Here is a 13,516-nt window from a genome sequence, read left to right as displayed (position 1 = left end):
TCCGAATTATACACAAGAAACTAAAATTAAAAATATTGAACATACTAAAGAAATAACTGTATGTCTTACATCCAATCCATGAAGGCGTTAATGTGTCACGGTGTATCTGAGATGTCCAATGATCTTATGATGCTTCTCAGGTGTCCTAAAATTTTATGGTTAGCCCTATTACATGTATCTCAGATTACCCATACAGGGGCCCGGCGGATACATACAATTTTAAAAGGGGGGTTCCAACCCGGATGAAAGGAGGTATCGTTCCAAATATAAGTTCCCATTCAAATAGATATAAGAAGATGTAGTATGAGTGCCAATGAGACTTCTTTCCATCCAAGTCACAATTTATAATAGTAAACCATTATAGGTCAAAGTGCGGTCTTCAAAACGGAGCCTTGGCTCACACCGAACAACAAGCTTTATAGGGCCCAAAAAATGACATGTTTTGATCGTCCTAAAAGGGGGTAACACTTAATGACATTATGGAGTTTCCAAGTACTTCATTTTTGTAAAAAGTCAAGACCCTCAAAACATGTTGTAAAGAAAACTTTATGAATTGATCGAGAATTGTATATGTTAAATGTCAACTTGAGATGTGACAATAACATCAAGTTAGACATATGTTTATCTGACTGGTGGTCAGACGATGACTGGTATCCTAGGACTGGACAGTAAGAAGAAGGACGGGATGTCCGAACCGGTAAGCTCTTCCTATGATTGTTTAGTTTAGGTCTCCTTTGCATATACTCAATGTGAAAATCATGCACTTTTATATAGCAAGGCTATTTTTAGTAATTGAATATATTAATTGATATAAAAATAAACAGATTTGAAGAGGTTTAAGTACAAAAGAGCAAATCAAAATATTCACAGTGGAAACAAATAATAATATATGTAACGATGTGTACAGAGTCAAACCCTTAGGAAAACATAAAGTCTCAATTAAGTCCGGGGCTAGATGGATTAATTATTCTCAATCAAGTCCGTGGCTAGATGGATTAACTATCATTATTTCAGGCGAAGGATACGTTATTGGGTCGCGTATTTCGTCATTTTGCAATTTTGTATTTATCTAGAACTCAATGAACTGTATAAAAATATCGAAGAAAACATGACATATAGATTCAATTAAAAAAATGTCTTTACATATTTAGAAAAAAAAAAAATAGTTTTTAAATAAATTTATATTTCGTTTCTCAAAAAACTGTCCGAAGACTTAAAATTGAGGCAAACTCTGTCGACGGAATTTCAAAAAGTTCGTAATACGGATTTTTAAAAAGAGAATCTTTACGTGTGCTTAAACAGTATTTGATCTATTTGACATATTTTTAATTAGTTGTATCTTGGTAAGTATAGTGCTGCATATATATTATTAATCATATTCTAAAAACCTCCGAATTTTTATAAATTTCTGCCCAAATTACGAATACTTCCGACTTAAATTATGATCAAATTATAAAACCATGTTGATCTTTTTTCTAGTTTTGGTACTTGTCTGTACGTGATACAGGTTCACTGTAAGAAAGGAATTTATTTTAAAAGATATTATAAAATTTAATGTAGTTTTATAAATAGTTTTTTATATTTGTCATTTTGGGGCCTTTTATAGCTGACTATGCGGTATGGGATTTGCTCCTTGTTAAAGGCTGTACGGTGACCTATAGTTGTTAATTTACTCCTTGTTAAAGGCCGTATGGTGACCTATAGTTGTTGTGTCACCTGTGCCTTGATGTTTGTATAAGAATTAAGTGTTGATGTCACATGTCCGATCTCATTTTGAAACGGGTGCTCGTCAAATTTTGATTTTTCAATGGTGTTTTTTTATGTAGTTGTGATAAATACGTTTTTTTACAATATAAAATATCAGGCCCTGTATATCTGATGTTGAGATCATGAGGTTTTTGAGTGAAAATAATATGGACGACCGAATAAGCGATTTAACATGAGATTTCAAAAAATGAGATATCGACCACTGACCAGATTCCTGATTTAGTACAGGAATATGAATATGTAGTAGGCTAGTGGAACAACACGTGTTTGAAAATTTAAAAAAATGTATGGTACATACATATTAGTTAAAAATTGTAACAGATGATTAAGTCATTAACAAAAAAGACATGAAAAAATCCAACAGCGGTTGAAAGTAAACTAAATGACTTTCAGTAACTGACTGTGCACCAAAGCCTGTCCCCACTCAAAGGCGAAAAGGCGAAGTCGAAAACGCAAAAAACGCGAAGTAAATCGGTTTTTCAACTTCGCCTTTTCGCGTTTTCGCCTTTTCGACTTCGCGATTTCGCCTTTTCGCCTTTTTACGATATACATGCTATTATAACATAACATTTTAAATATCACTGGAGACAAGACTACAAAGTATAAGTCATTCAAATGATTGTCATATCAATTTTCATATCTGTGGTTTACTTTAAACATTTTCATAAATTAGACAATTCCTTTACATTCTTTGTTTCAAATACTCTAACAAATCATTATCTTTTTAAAAGAGTCAAATTTATAAGTTATTGTTGTTATAGTCTACAGCCTTGTCCCTTGATGTCTCCTGTAGATGAACAAATTTCCATCTTTGAAAATTTGAAATATTAATCAATGCGTTTAGTAATATACGGGAAACACATTCTACATTTACATGAATTTTCCATAAATCCAGGTTACTTTTTGTTTAAATTAAAAGAACATGCAACAGGTTTAGGATATCTTTGCTAAGATCGACCTACGACAGTTTTGAGGCGAGGTCTTGGATAGTCCTAAGAGGATCATAAGACATGTCCTATTATCTTATAACAGGTCTTAGGAAAGCTTCGCAAAACCGTCCCAAGTTTTATTTGACAAAAGTCTCATCTCCACAATGAATTAAATTTTAAACTTTTTTCACACAAGCTAATTTAAATATTAAAATTTTTAGATTCACAACAAGAGCATTAAATGAAAAATTATGTAATTTAAGTAACCATGGCGATAATAATGATTAATTTCATTTATTTTAAAATGTCCAAACTATAACTTCCAGCAAATTGTATATTCAAAGGCATTTTATACAAATGCATCTGTTTTTAAATTTTTTTGAAGTAATTGTCAACAAGAATGTAAAGAAATTGTCTAATTTATAAAAATATTTAAAATGCGTCACAAATATGAAATTTATATGACAATCATTTGAATGACTTATACTTTGTAGTCTTGTCTCCAATTATATTTAAAATGTTATGTTATAATAACATGTATATCGTAAAAACGCGAAAAGGCGAAAACGCGAAGTCGAAAACGCGAAAACGCGAAGTCGAAACTGGCCTTAACCGGCCACCATAAATATTAGCTGCCGGCTCAAATTGATCAAATACAGATATCTAGCAAATCCAGTCATAGGACAAAACGGTGAGTTCCCACTCAAAAAATGTCCTATCATTTCGATTAAAATAGATATTTTTTGTCCAATGACTACATGTCTTTGATATGAAAATAGAAGTATTTTAATAAAAAAAAATGTTTACATTTAGCCATTAAAGAACTTATGAAATACTTAATAATTTGATAAATCATGAGTAGAATCGTACTTCGAATGTGGCCGTATCTTCATGGTTGCTTTGGTATTGGAATTACTTCTATAACATATTTAGGCCATGATGCATGCTAGTTTTTACCACGTGACCTGGAATTTTCATCTGACCTATCTTCTATTGATATGAATTTGTCATGTTAAGAAGCCGAACAGCCCTGATGATTATGCTTTACAGAATGTCAAAATAATGTTTCTAAATGCTGGAATTATTCCCCCCCCCCATTTATATATTTTTTCTTCAATCAATTCTGATAAATTCACGAATATAACCGATCTTGGGGAGGAATGTAAGCTAGGACCATGAACAACGAGGATGTTTCATCATTTTCACAGGTTAGGAGAAGAGTCAAGGGTTCACATACTAGTTTAACCATTCTCGATTTTGCATGCGCCAGTCCCATGTCAGAAATCTGTAATTTTTTTGTTGTTGTTTCGCCAAAAAGTCAGACATTTGGTTTCCTCTTTTGGGTTGTTTCGCGTTATGTCATGTATGTCTTTTATATATGAATATACGGTATGGGTGGTTTTGCTCATTGTTGAAAGCCTCACAGTGACCTATAGTTGGTGACATGCATATCATTTGGAATGTGATGGATATAAATTTCATTGGGTATCATACCACATTTATATGTTATATAGAACTTCTTTGTCGCGTTAAAACATAGTGTTATAGATTACTAGTACCTTGAAACGGTATTGACCATATATAATGTGTTAAATATTACATAATTTATAGTCAGATATTTGCTTTGAAAATCAACATTGAAACGAGAGGACATTTTTTTCAAATATCGTGATATGTAAGCTTTCATAGAATGAAATTCAAAACAGTGTGGCTGTGGCCATTGATTGACACATTAAATTCATCCATTGACTGGGACAATTGAGGTGAACGTTTGTATGTAACGACCACTGCTCACTATGTACTTTTTAAAGACATTTAAACTATGGGGCCACCAAAGGTTCTCAACACCTTAATAAAGTAATTCGAAAAATTAATCAGAAATAACACGATGTTTTGATTTATATCAATTATATAAATCAAAACATAAAGGTTATTCCCGATTAATTTTTCGAATTATTTTATAATTAAAGGCGTTAAGAAACCTTTGGTGACCCCACAGTTTAAATGTCTATCGTAGGTACGTCGTGAATAGTGGTCGTTACAGACAAACGTTCACGTAAATTGTCCCAGTCAATGAATGAATTTAATGTGTCAATCAATGGCCACAGCCACACTGTTTTGAATTTCATTCTATTTTAATAAAACAAAGTAAAAATATTTTATTATTTTGTAACTTTTATTACATGTGAAATAAGCAGGTACGTGTAATTGAATGCACATCTGTTGTTTAAGAATTCCAAATTAGAGATGTTTTACATTGGCCTCAATAAATATTGGGAAAAATAAATTAGGAGCAAACGACAATTCATCCTTTACAGTAACATTATTACAAGGCAGCAACTATTATAAATTCCATGTATTTTATATACTAACTTTATTTTTCTGTTAAGATACTTCCTTCTGCTCTTGTTGTATAAACAATTGTTTATTAAAAGAAAATCCGCTTTCTTAGTGGACTGGAAAATTAATTACAAGGTATTAATCTTAGGTCAGAATTACATAAAAAAACAGGTTCTTTTTTAATACCATTCAACAGCTTTGAGTACGGTAAATGGGTCCTATCATAGATTTTTTTTTACAAGATTGTGCATACAACTATGGAATGTTTAACTATATATATATAACTTAAATAAAACAGTTATGAATTTCCCCCTTTTATTCACCGAAATTCTATTGAATGAATTCCATTCAACTAATAAGGAAAGTAAAATCGGGAAATAGGGATTTAAGAATTTTCTTAAAACCTTAAACCTATTCATAGATGTTTTGCACACAGAACACTACTTTGACTGAAGTGCGAAGCAAAGACAGTTCCTAGTAATTATTATAGTTGAATTTGTCTGGCTACAGCATATCTTGTAATTATTATAGTTGAATCTGGCTACAGCATATGGCTGATAAGTAAAATGTATAGGAAAAAAGTAAAATAACAAAAATACCAAACATACTAGATGTAATCTACATCTAATTTTTCCAGTTTCAGTAAGAGATCAAAATGTAAATTCTAACAAAACATGTGAACTAGTTTGTTTACCATTCCTTGACCCTAATTTCATTTTCAAGCGCTGTGTCAAACTGCTGCTCGTTTACTAGAGTAATCAGCCCAGTAGTCACATGATTCGGTTCACACATTTTCTTAACTTTCTCATTGCTCATTTTAAAACTCATTTTGAAACTATGGTTCAAACTTCTCAGGGTATCCCGTTGACCTTAGAACGATAGGCTATTCTTATTAAGGTCACTTTTGTTCCTAAATTTTCATAAATATTCAAGTACTTTTAAGTAGCTGTAAGGCTTAAACACAAAACCCGAGTCCGAATAATGTGCCCAAGTAGAGATATTTTTCTATGTGTGGAATGCTAGCCTATCTTATGATCTAGTACGTAAGTGTTTCGGCAAAGTACAAATCAGGATTAATATTAATTTTGCATTAACATACTAAGAGTATTCTCGTCTTTAATTTGCATTTGATTTGCCACTGGACGTTAAATGTCCATACATAACAATCCATCATCTGGTCTATCAACTATAGACATCTAAGGTTTATATCGATCTTAAATATCATCTTTCAATAGAAAAGATATACCATACTGTACATATATATACTAATCAATAAAGATCCATACAGCAGACGATTGACGGATTAAAGAAATTAAAATATAAAGGTAAAAATCTACGTCCTTTGGTCTCTAGGGAAAAGTTGTGAGATTAGCAATCATACCAAATCTTCTTTTTTTTTTTTTTATAAATTATGATGAGCACAGAAGTTATCTGTTAAAAAATGTCTCTGGAATGACCTTTCTATGATTAAAAAAAAGCACCGTTAATAAGATTTTGTAAGTTTATCTTATATTATTTATAAATATCTATAAATGTAATTTGTGCGTAATAATAGCTCGAATCTAAATACTTTGACATATATTTCCCTATTGGATCTTTCCATATCTCAGATTTGATAACTCTGACTTTTAAGACCTCCGTTTTTATACATTTGTTACATGTTTAACCCCGCTATATTCTGTATGTGCCTGTCTCAAGTAAAGAGCCTATAGTTCTGTGGTGTTCGTAGGTTCATGTCCGTCTTTTTTTTTGTCTTAGTTTTTTTGTTATAAATTAGGCCATTAGTTTTCTCACTTGAATTTTTTCACATTCTTATGTCGTGGTCTTTTATAGCCTACCACACCTTATGGGTTTTTCACATTATTGAAGGCCGTATGTTTGCCTATAATCGCGTACATTAACTACATTTGAACTTTGTTGGATAGCTACCGCATTGGTACAAAATAGATGTTATATTGAAGAGCTATATTGTTCTGTTTTTTTGGGGGGATGCATAGGGGTTTTTAGATGCATTGTCAAATGTCGGAAAGTTTATAAATGTGGGTATAGTGTTGGGGTGTATTGTCTTGATTATAGTTGTCTTCTGGTTAAAAAGTAAAACAGCAAATAAACCGAACTCCAATTAAGAAAAATTTAAAACAGAAAATCCCTCATCAAATGTTAAAATCAAATGCTCAAAGCTTGTTGAAACCCCTATATATGCAAGACCAATAATACCCTATAATGAGAGATTTTGTAAATTTTGCACAGGAAAAATTGAAAATGAGATACATTTCTTGATTGAATGTCCTCAATGTAACAAAATTAGATCTAACTACAAAATAAATGATATTAACTTAAATAATTTGGATGAAAATTTTACCAAAATGTAAAATCCTATGTCTGAAAATGAACTAAAATCTATTTGTATGTATATAAGCCTGTTGGTGACCTTCTGCTGTTGTTTTTTCTATGGTCGGGTTGTTGTCTCTTTGGCACATTCCCCATTTCCATTCTCAATTTTATATAGAATAAGCTCTTGATTTTAGAGACCAACATACTGTTTCATCAGATAATAATCCTTTATAATAGTTTGTGCAAATACACATATATCTTATATGCATTATAGGTGATTGTGTTTTCTAAGTAAAATTATGAAAATTTAGAATAATCGTACTGTATATGAGTTTACAATGTATAATGGTATCCATAGAATATATCTAGAATGTTATGGTATCCATAGAATATACTGTTGTTACATGCATCTATATTTTATTTATATTTTGTTTTTACATTATTATTGTCTGTATTTGGATCACGCCTCTATTGTGCTCTTTCCAATAAAATATTGAATTGAATTGAGTATATATTCTTTGAAATTGAGAATGGAAACGGTGAATGTATCAAAGAGAAAACAGCCGAAGGCCACCAATGGGTCTTCTTTGTATGCTTGTTTAGCAGAACTATCGATGGAATTTGTGCTGATACATTTTGTACTGTTATTAAATATAAGAAATGCAATGCTCATTTTTAAAGGCAGCACGATGAATTATACTTACTAAAATCTACGTTATTAGGATACTGATAGATATTTGTGTCATTGGCAATCATACCACATCTTCTTATATTTATATTAAATGCACAACATTTGTACTTTTAATATTATGCACTTTTGAAATAAATTGCTTCACTGTATCATTGGAACATGAATAATCAGACGACAGTCGCGCGTGATATAGTGCTTTTTATGGATGCCCAGATCGAGTTTGTGTTTCCACTAAATCATGATATCACTCTAGAATTAAGTAACTACACATTGACCCTTCTGGATGAAGCTAGATAGATTTACATCTTCGTTATGTAATATAAGCATATCTTTCATCCATCAGCCCTTGCTTTGACACATAGATCATTGACGGAATAGTATAACTGATTTCATGATAAATTGTAAACTATTGATTCCGTGGTATATTACAGTTTAACATGATAGATGTCGGAAAGCACAGAACTATTTTTTTTATTTTTTGTCTTTATTAGCCATTTACAATTGTAACAAAATTTGACATTTGAGACGTTCTTTGATATTATTAGTTTTAAGTTTCTTTGAATTTTAATAATTAATCAGCAATGGTAAAGAAGTAATATTGACAAACTGTATATTATTTTAGAAAGTGATTTATCAAGTTGTATCTGAGTCACGTAAGAAATGAGCCATAAAATGTTTGTTCATCATAATGTTTCAAAATAATTACCCAAGACACAAGTCAACAATAAACATAAATAAGTTCATTTGTCAATACATCAATATAGACAGTAAATTTTCATTTGATGAATTATGTAATTGTCCCCGTGTCAGTAGTGTATGTCCTTATATTTTAACAGAACTTATATAGCAAGCGTTAATTGTAAAGCAAAAGTCAGGGTTCTTGGTAGTGAGAGAGCTGTCTACATATTCTTTGTTAGGGTTCTTGGTAGTGAGAGAGCTGTCTACATATTCTTTGTTAGGGTTCTTGCTAGTGAGAGAGCTGTCTACATATTCTTTGTTAGGGTTTTTGCTAGTGAGAGAGCTGTCTACATATTCTTTGTTAGGGTTCTTGGTAGTGAGAGAGCTGTCTACATATTCTTTGTTAGGGTTCTTGGTAGTGAGAGAGCTGTCTACATATTCTTTGTTAGGGTTCTTGGTAGTGAGAGAGCTGTCTACATATTCTTTGTTAGGGTTCTTGGTAGTGAGAGAGCTGTCTACATATTCTTTGTTAGGGTTCTTGGTAGTTAGAGAGCTGTCTACATATTCTTTGTGACTGTTTTGAAATTAAGGAGATCAGGTATGAACACTGACACTAAGTCAAGTAAATAATTTGAGAATAAATGCATGTAATGTAATTTTATTCTTTTATTCACAATATATATGTGGTTTTTGGCTCTGATTCTGACCAATGCTTATATTCTAAATATACATGTATATGCTGCTATTATTGTTGTTGTTACCAATAATGTTAATCAATTGTATCTGATTTTTTGCCTTTATGGGCTATGTAATTTGGGAAATAAAACTATTCTATTATACTTTATTTCATTATACTAATATATTTCGTTTACTGTATCTCTTTGACAATCATACCAAATCTTTTTTTCATATGATATCTCATTTATTTTCCCCACATAAAAGATACGCATTTAAACACAGTCTCCAAATTGTCGGTCAAACATACCCATCGTTGTTCATTTCAACATTATTACCAGTTCCTGACTTTGACTTTTGATTGACACGTGTAGGAGGTCTCAATACAGTTTTCGGAGTAGTATTTTGTCTTTTCTGCTTTTTCACCCTATTACTTTTTTTTATTTCCTTCATTGTTCATGAAGAAAGGTAAAAAAAAAACAACAGATCGTCAAAAACTGTGGAGGATGAATCAGAAAAGACAGCAACAGTAACTTGAGAAACAGAAAGGGGGGAGGGGGGGGGGGGGGGGGGTGTTATGTTTTCTGAAAATGATTTGATGGAAAAGAATATTCAAATTATTCTGAATGCAGATTTTTTCCATTTTACCTTATAGTTAAATTTTGAAGAAAAAAAAACCAGTTTGATCGAAAGCGTCGAAAAAAAGACTTAGAGAAAAAAAACCATAAACCCCCTCCCCTTTAAATTAAAATGGTTACTCCCTAATATCTAAATTAGTTTTCCCTTTTCAAAATAGACTCATACCAAATTAAGCATTAGTTCTGAGCAATGAGAGAATTTCAAGATAATTCGATAATTTGATTATGGAAACTCCAAGTGAAAATAGTTTTTTCCGAGGAAACGAATTATATGTCAAACACAGCTGCACTTTTCTTCGTGAATTGTTTATGGTAAAATTACTATTTAATCGTACATATTTCTTTTGGCAACTTCACATTAGTAATTGATGCATATTTCATAACAATTTGAGGGAATTATCGGAAATATTGAAAGGTCTGGCATGAAGAAAGTAATCAATATTCAAAATTAACATTATAAAACTTAAGAATTGAAGTATTTTAATAGGAAGGTTGTTGCTCTCATCAATAATAATCTACCAAGTCGTGCCTGATTTTATTATCGTCTTTTGTCCAGGAGTAGAATTGGTTGTTAAAACTAGAAGTCAGTATCACTAGGGACATACTTTATCTTTTATTCCTGACGTTTTTACACGTCTTTTTTGTTGTAATTCGTTATAATGAACAGTTGTGAACAATTGTGCATCGCTAATAACCTTTAATGATACTAGTGAAAAAGAAGTGAATCCTTGGGGTTTTAGATAGTTACAATTCATCATCGAACTTTTCGATCAACTCGGTAAACGTACAAGTTACTAATATCTGTAGGTATTTACGCAAGATATAGGATAATAAAATTGAGAATGGAAATGGGGAATGTGCCAAAGAGACAACAACCCGACCATAGAAAAAAAACAACAGCAGAAGGTCACCAACAGGTCTTCAATGTAGCGAGAAATTCCCGCACCCGGAGGCGTCCTTCAACTGGCCCCTAAACAAATATATACTAGTTCAGTGATAATGAACGCCATACTAATTTCCAAATTGTACACAAGAAACTAAAATTAAAATAATACAAGACTAACAAAGGCCAGAGGCTCCTGACTTGGGACAGGCGCAAAAATGCGGCGGGGTTAAACATGTTTGTGAGATCTCAATCCTCCCCCTATACCTCTAGCCAATGTAGAAAAGTACACGCATAACAATACGTACATTAAAATTCAGTTCAAGAGAAGTCCGATGTCCGATGTCAGAAGATGTAACCAAAGAAAATAAACAAAATGACAATTATACAAAAATAACAACAGACTACTAGTAGTTAACTGACATGCCAGCTCCAGACTTCAATTAAACTAACTGAAATATTATGATTTTATCATATGAACATCAGGCACAATCCTTCCCGTTAGGGGTTTAGTATCATACCATCATAACATATATGAGAAGAACATAACCCGTGTCATGCCAACAACTGTTTTTGAATAAATGTGTTTAGTTCCGATGCAAAGACCCTATAAGTGAAACAATATTAACGCCAAAATATGCAATCTTTAATGACCTGACAACAGTATCGTAACTATATCCCTTCTTAATAAGTCTATTCAAAGGTTTTGTTAGTTTTTGAGGTGAATACTGACACCTGTGTGCTTTATAAAGAATATTTCCATAAATAATTGGATGTGAAATACCTGAACGTATAAGAAGTCTGCATGTTTCAGCTATATTTACGAATGATGTCCTTATACCGATGATAAAATTTAGTAAATGTTTTGACTAGTTTGTGATATCGAAAACCCTGGTGTAATAATTTTTCAGTAATACATAAATTTCTCTCGTTAAAATCTAAAACATTGTTACATACACGAGCGAATCGTACAAGTTGAGATATATAAACACCGTAAGATGGTGACAAGGGAACGTCACCATCTAAAAATGGATAATTAACGATAGGAAATGAAAAATCATCTCTTTTATCATAAATTTTAGTATTCAGCTTTCCGTAAGGGAAATAGATATCAAGATCGAGGAAAGGGCAGTGGTCATTGTTAGTATTAGCTTTATTTAAAGTAAGTTCAACAGGATAAATTTCTTTAATATACATACTGAAGTCGTCATTATTGAGAGCCAAAATATCATCCAAATATCTAAAAGTATTATTAAATTTGTTTATCAGATGTTGTTTCGATGGGTCTTTGCTTATTTTTGTCATAAATTGTAACTCATAGCAATACAAAAACAGGTCCGCAATAAGTGGTGCACAGTTAGTCCCCATTGGAATTCCGATAATCTGACGATATATGGAATACCCAAAGAGAACAAAAATGTTATCTAGTAAAAATTCAAGAGCATATATAGTATCAAAGCATGTTTAATTGACATAGTTTTTTTAATAAAATTGAGAATGGAAATGGGGAATGTGTCAAAGAGACAACAACCCGCCCAAATAAAAAACAACAGCAGAGGGTCACCAACAGGTCTTCAATGTAGCGAGAAATTCCCGCACCCGGAGGCGTCCTTCAGCTGGCCCCTAAACAAATATATACTAGTCCAGTGATAATGAACGCCATACTAATTTCCAAATTGTACACAAGAAACTAAAATTAAAATAATACAAGACTAACAAAGGCCAGAGGCTCCTGACTTGGGACAGGCGCAAAAATGCGGCGGGGTTAAACATGTTTGTGAGATCTCAACCCTCCCCCTATACCTCTAACCAATGTAGTAAAGTAAAAGCATAACAATACGCACATTAAAATTCAGTTCAAGAGAAATCCGAGTCTGATGTCAGAAGATGTAACCAAAGAAAATAAACAAAATGACAATATTACATAAATAACAACAGACTACTAGCAGTTAACTGACATGCCAGCTCCAGACTTCAACTAAACTGACTAAAATGCATTGTTTCATATCAATCATAATATGGAAAAGTGAAAATTTAATATTTGTAGTCAATTTTTTATGTTTGTTTTTTGTTGTGTTGGATCGGGGGACTCTTTTGCAGATTAAGTGAAAAATAATTGCTTGTCTGATTGCATTAAATAAATTGCAGCTTTTATTAAAAACTATTTTCAAATTAGATAAATTTATGTGTAAGTCGCGGGTCTCGTGAGCATTATCAACGATACCGTTTGCATTAAACAATGGGTGACGGATCCCGCTGGCATTAAATCCTAATCAGCAGTTACTTTATCGTAAAGCATTTAACCATGAGCATTAGTGACGATACTCTTGCCAATGAAAAGTGAGTATCATTGACGGTATTTCCGGCATTAAACCCTGAGCATTAGTGACGTCCCCTCTGTCATTGACCCATGATCATTGGTGACGATAACACTGGTATTTAACACTGATCATTGGTGACGATACCACCTTTAACCGTAGACACGATACAGCCGATTGTATACCCTGTGCATCAGTGACGAAACATCTGGCATTAGATCCTAAATATTAGTGATTATACCGCTGTCACTAAACCCTGAGCA

The 13,516-nt window shown here is 32.2% G+C and overlaps 1 protein-coding gene across 3 annotated transcripts in view; it reads left to right on the top strand.

Moving 5' to 3' along the window:
• The window catches only part of LOC139524874 (small conductance calcium-activated potassium channel protein 2-like), a 64,732-nt gene that overhangs the window by 24,641 nt on the left and 26,575 nt on the right, over window positions 1-13,516 (top strand). Inside the window, exon 1 of one of the 3 annotated variants that reach the window (XM_071320005.1) lies at window positions 540-697. The exons of the other annotated variants lie outside the window; for them this stretch is intronic. Within the exon in view, the coding sequence (XP_071176106.1) occupies window positions 644-697 (54 nt within the window). The 5' untranslated portion in view covers window positions 540-643. Of the gene's footprint in view, window positions 1-539; window positions 698-13,516 lie in introns of those variants that run through there. 3 annotated transcript variants of the gene reach the window in all.

The sequence above is a fragment of the Mytilus edulis genome, chromosome 5 (assembly GCF_963676685.1).
Source record: "Mytilus edulis chromosome 5, xbMytEdul2.2, whole genome shotgun sequence".
Lineage (NCBI taxonomy): Eukaryota > Metazoa > Mollusca > Bivalvia > Mytilida > Mytilidae > Mytilus > Mytilus edulis.
The sequence above is the reverse complement of the archived record's forward strand: the minus strand, read 5'-3'. Positions and strand labels throughout refer to the sequence as shown.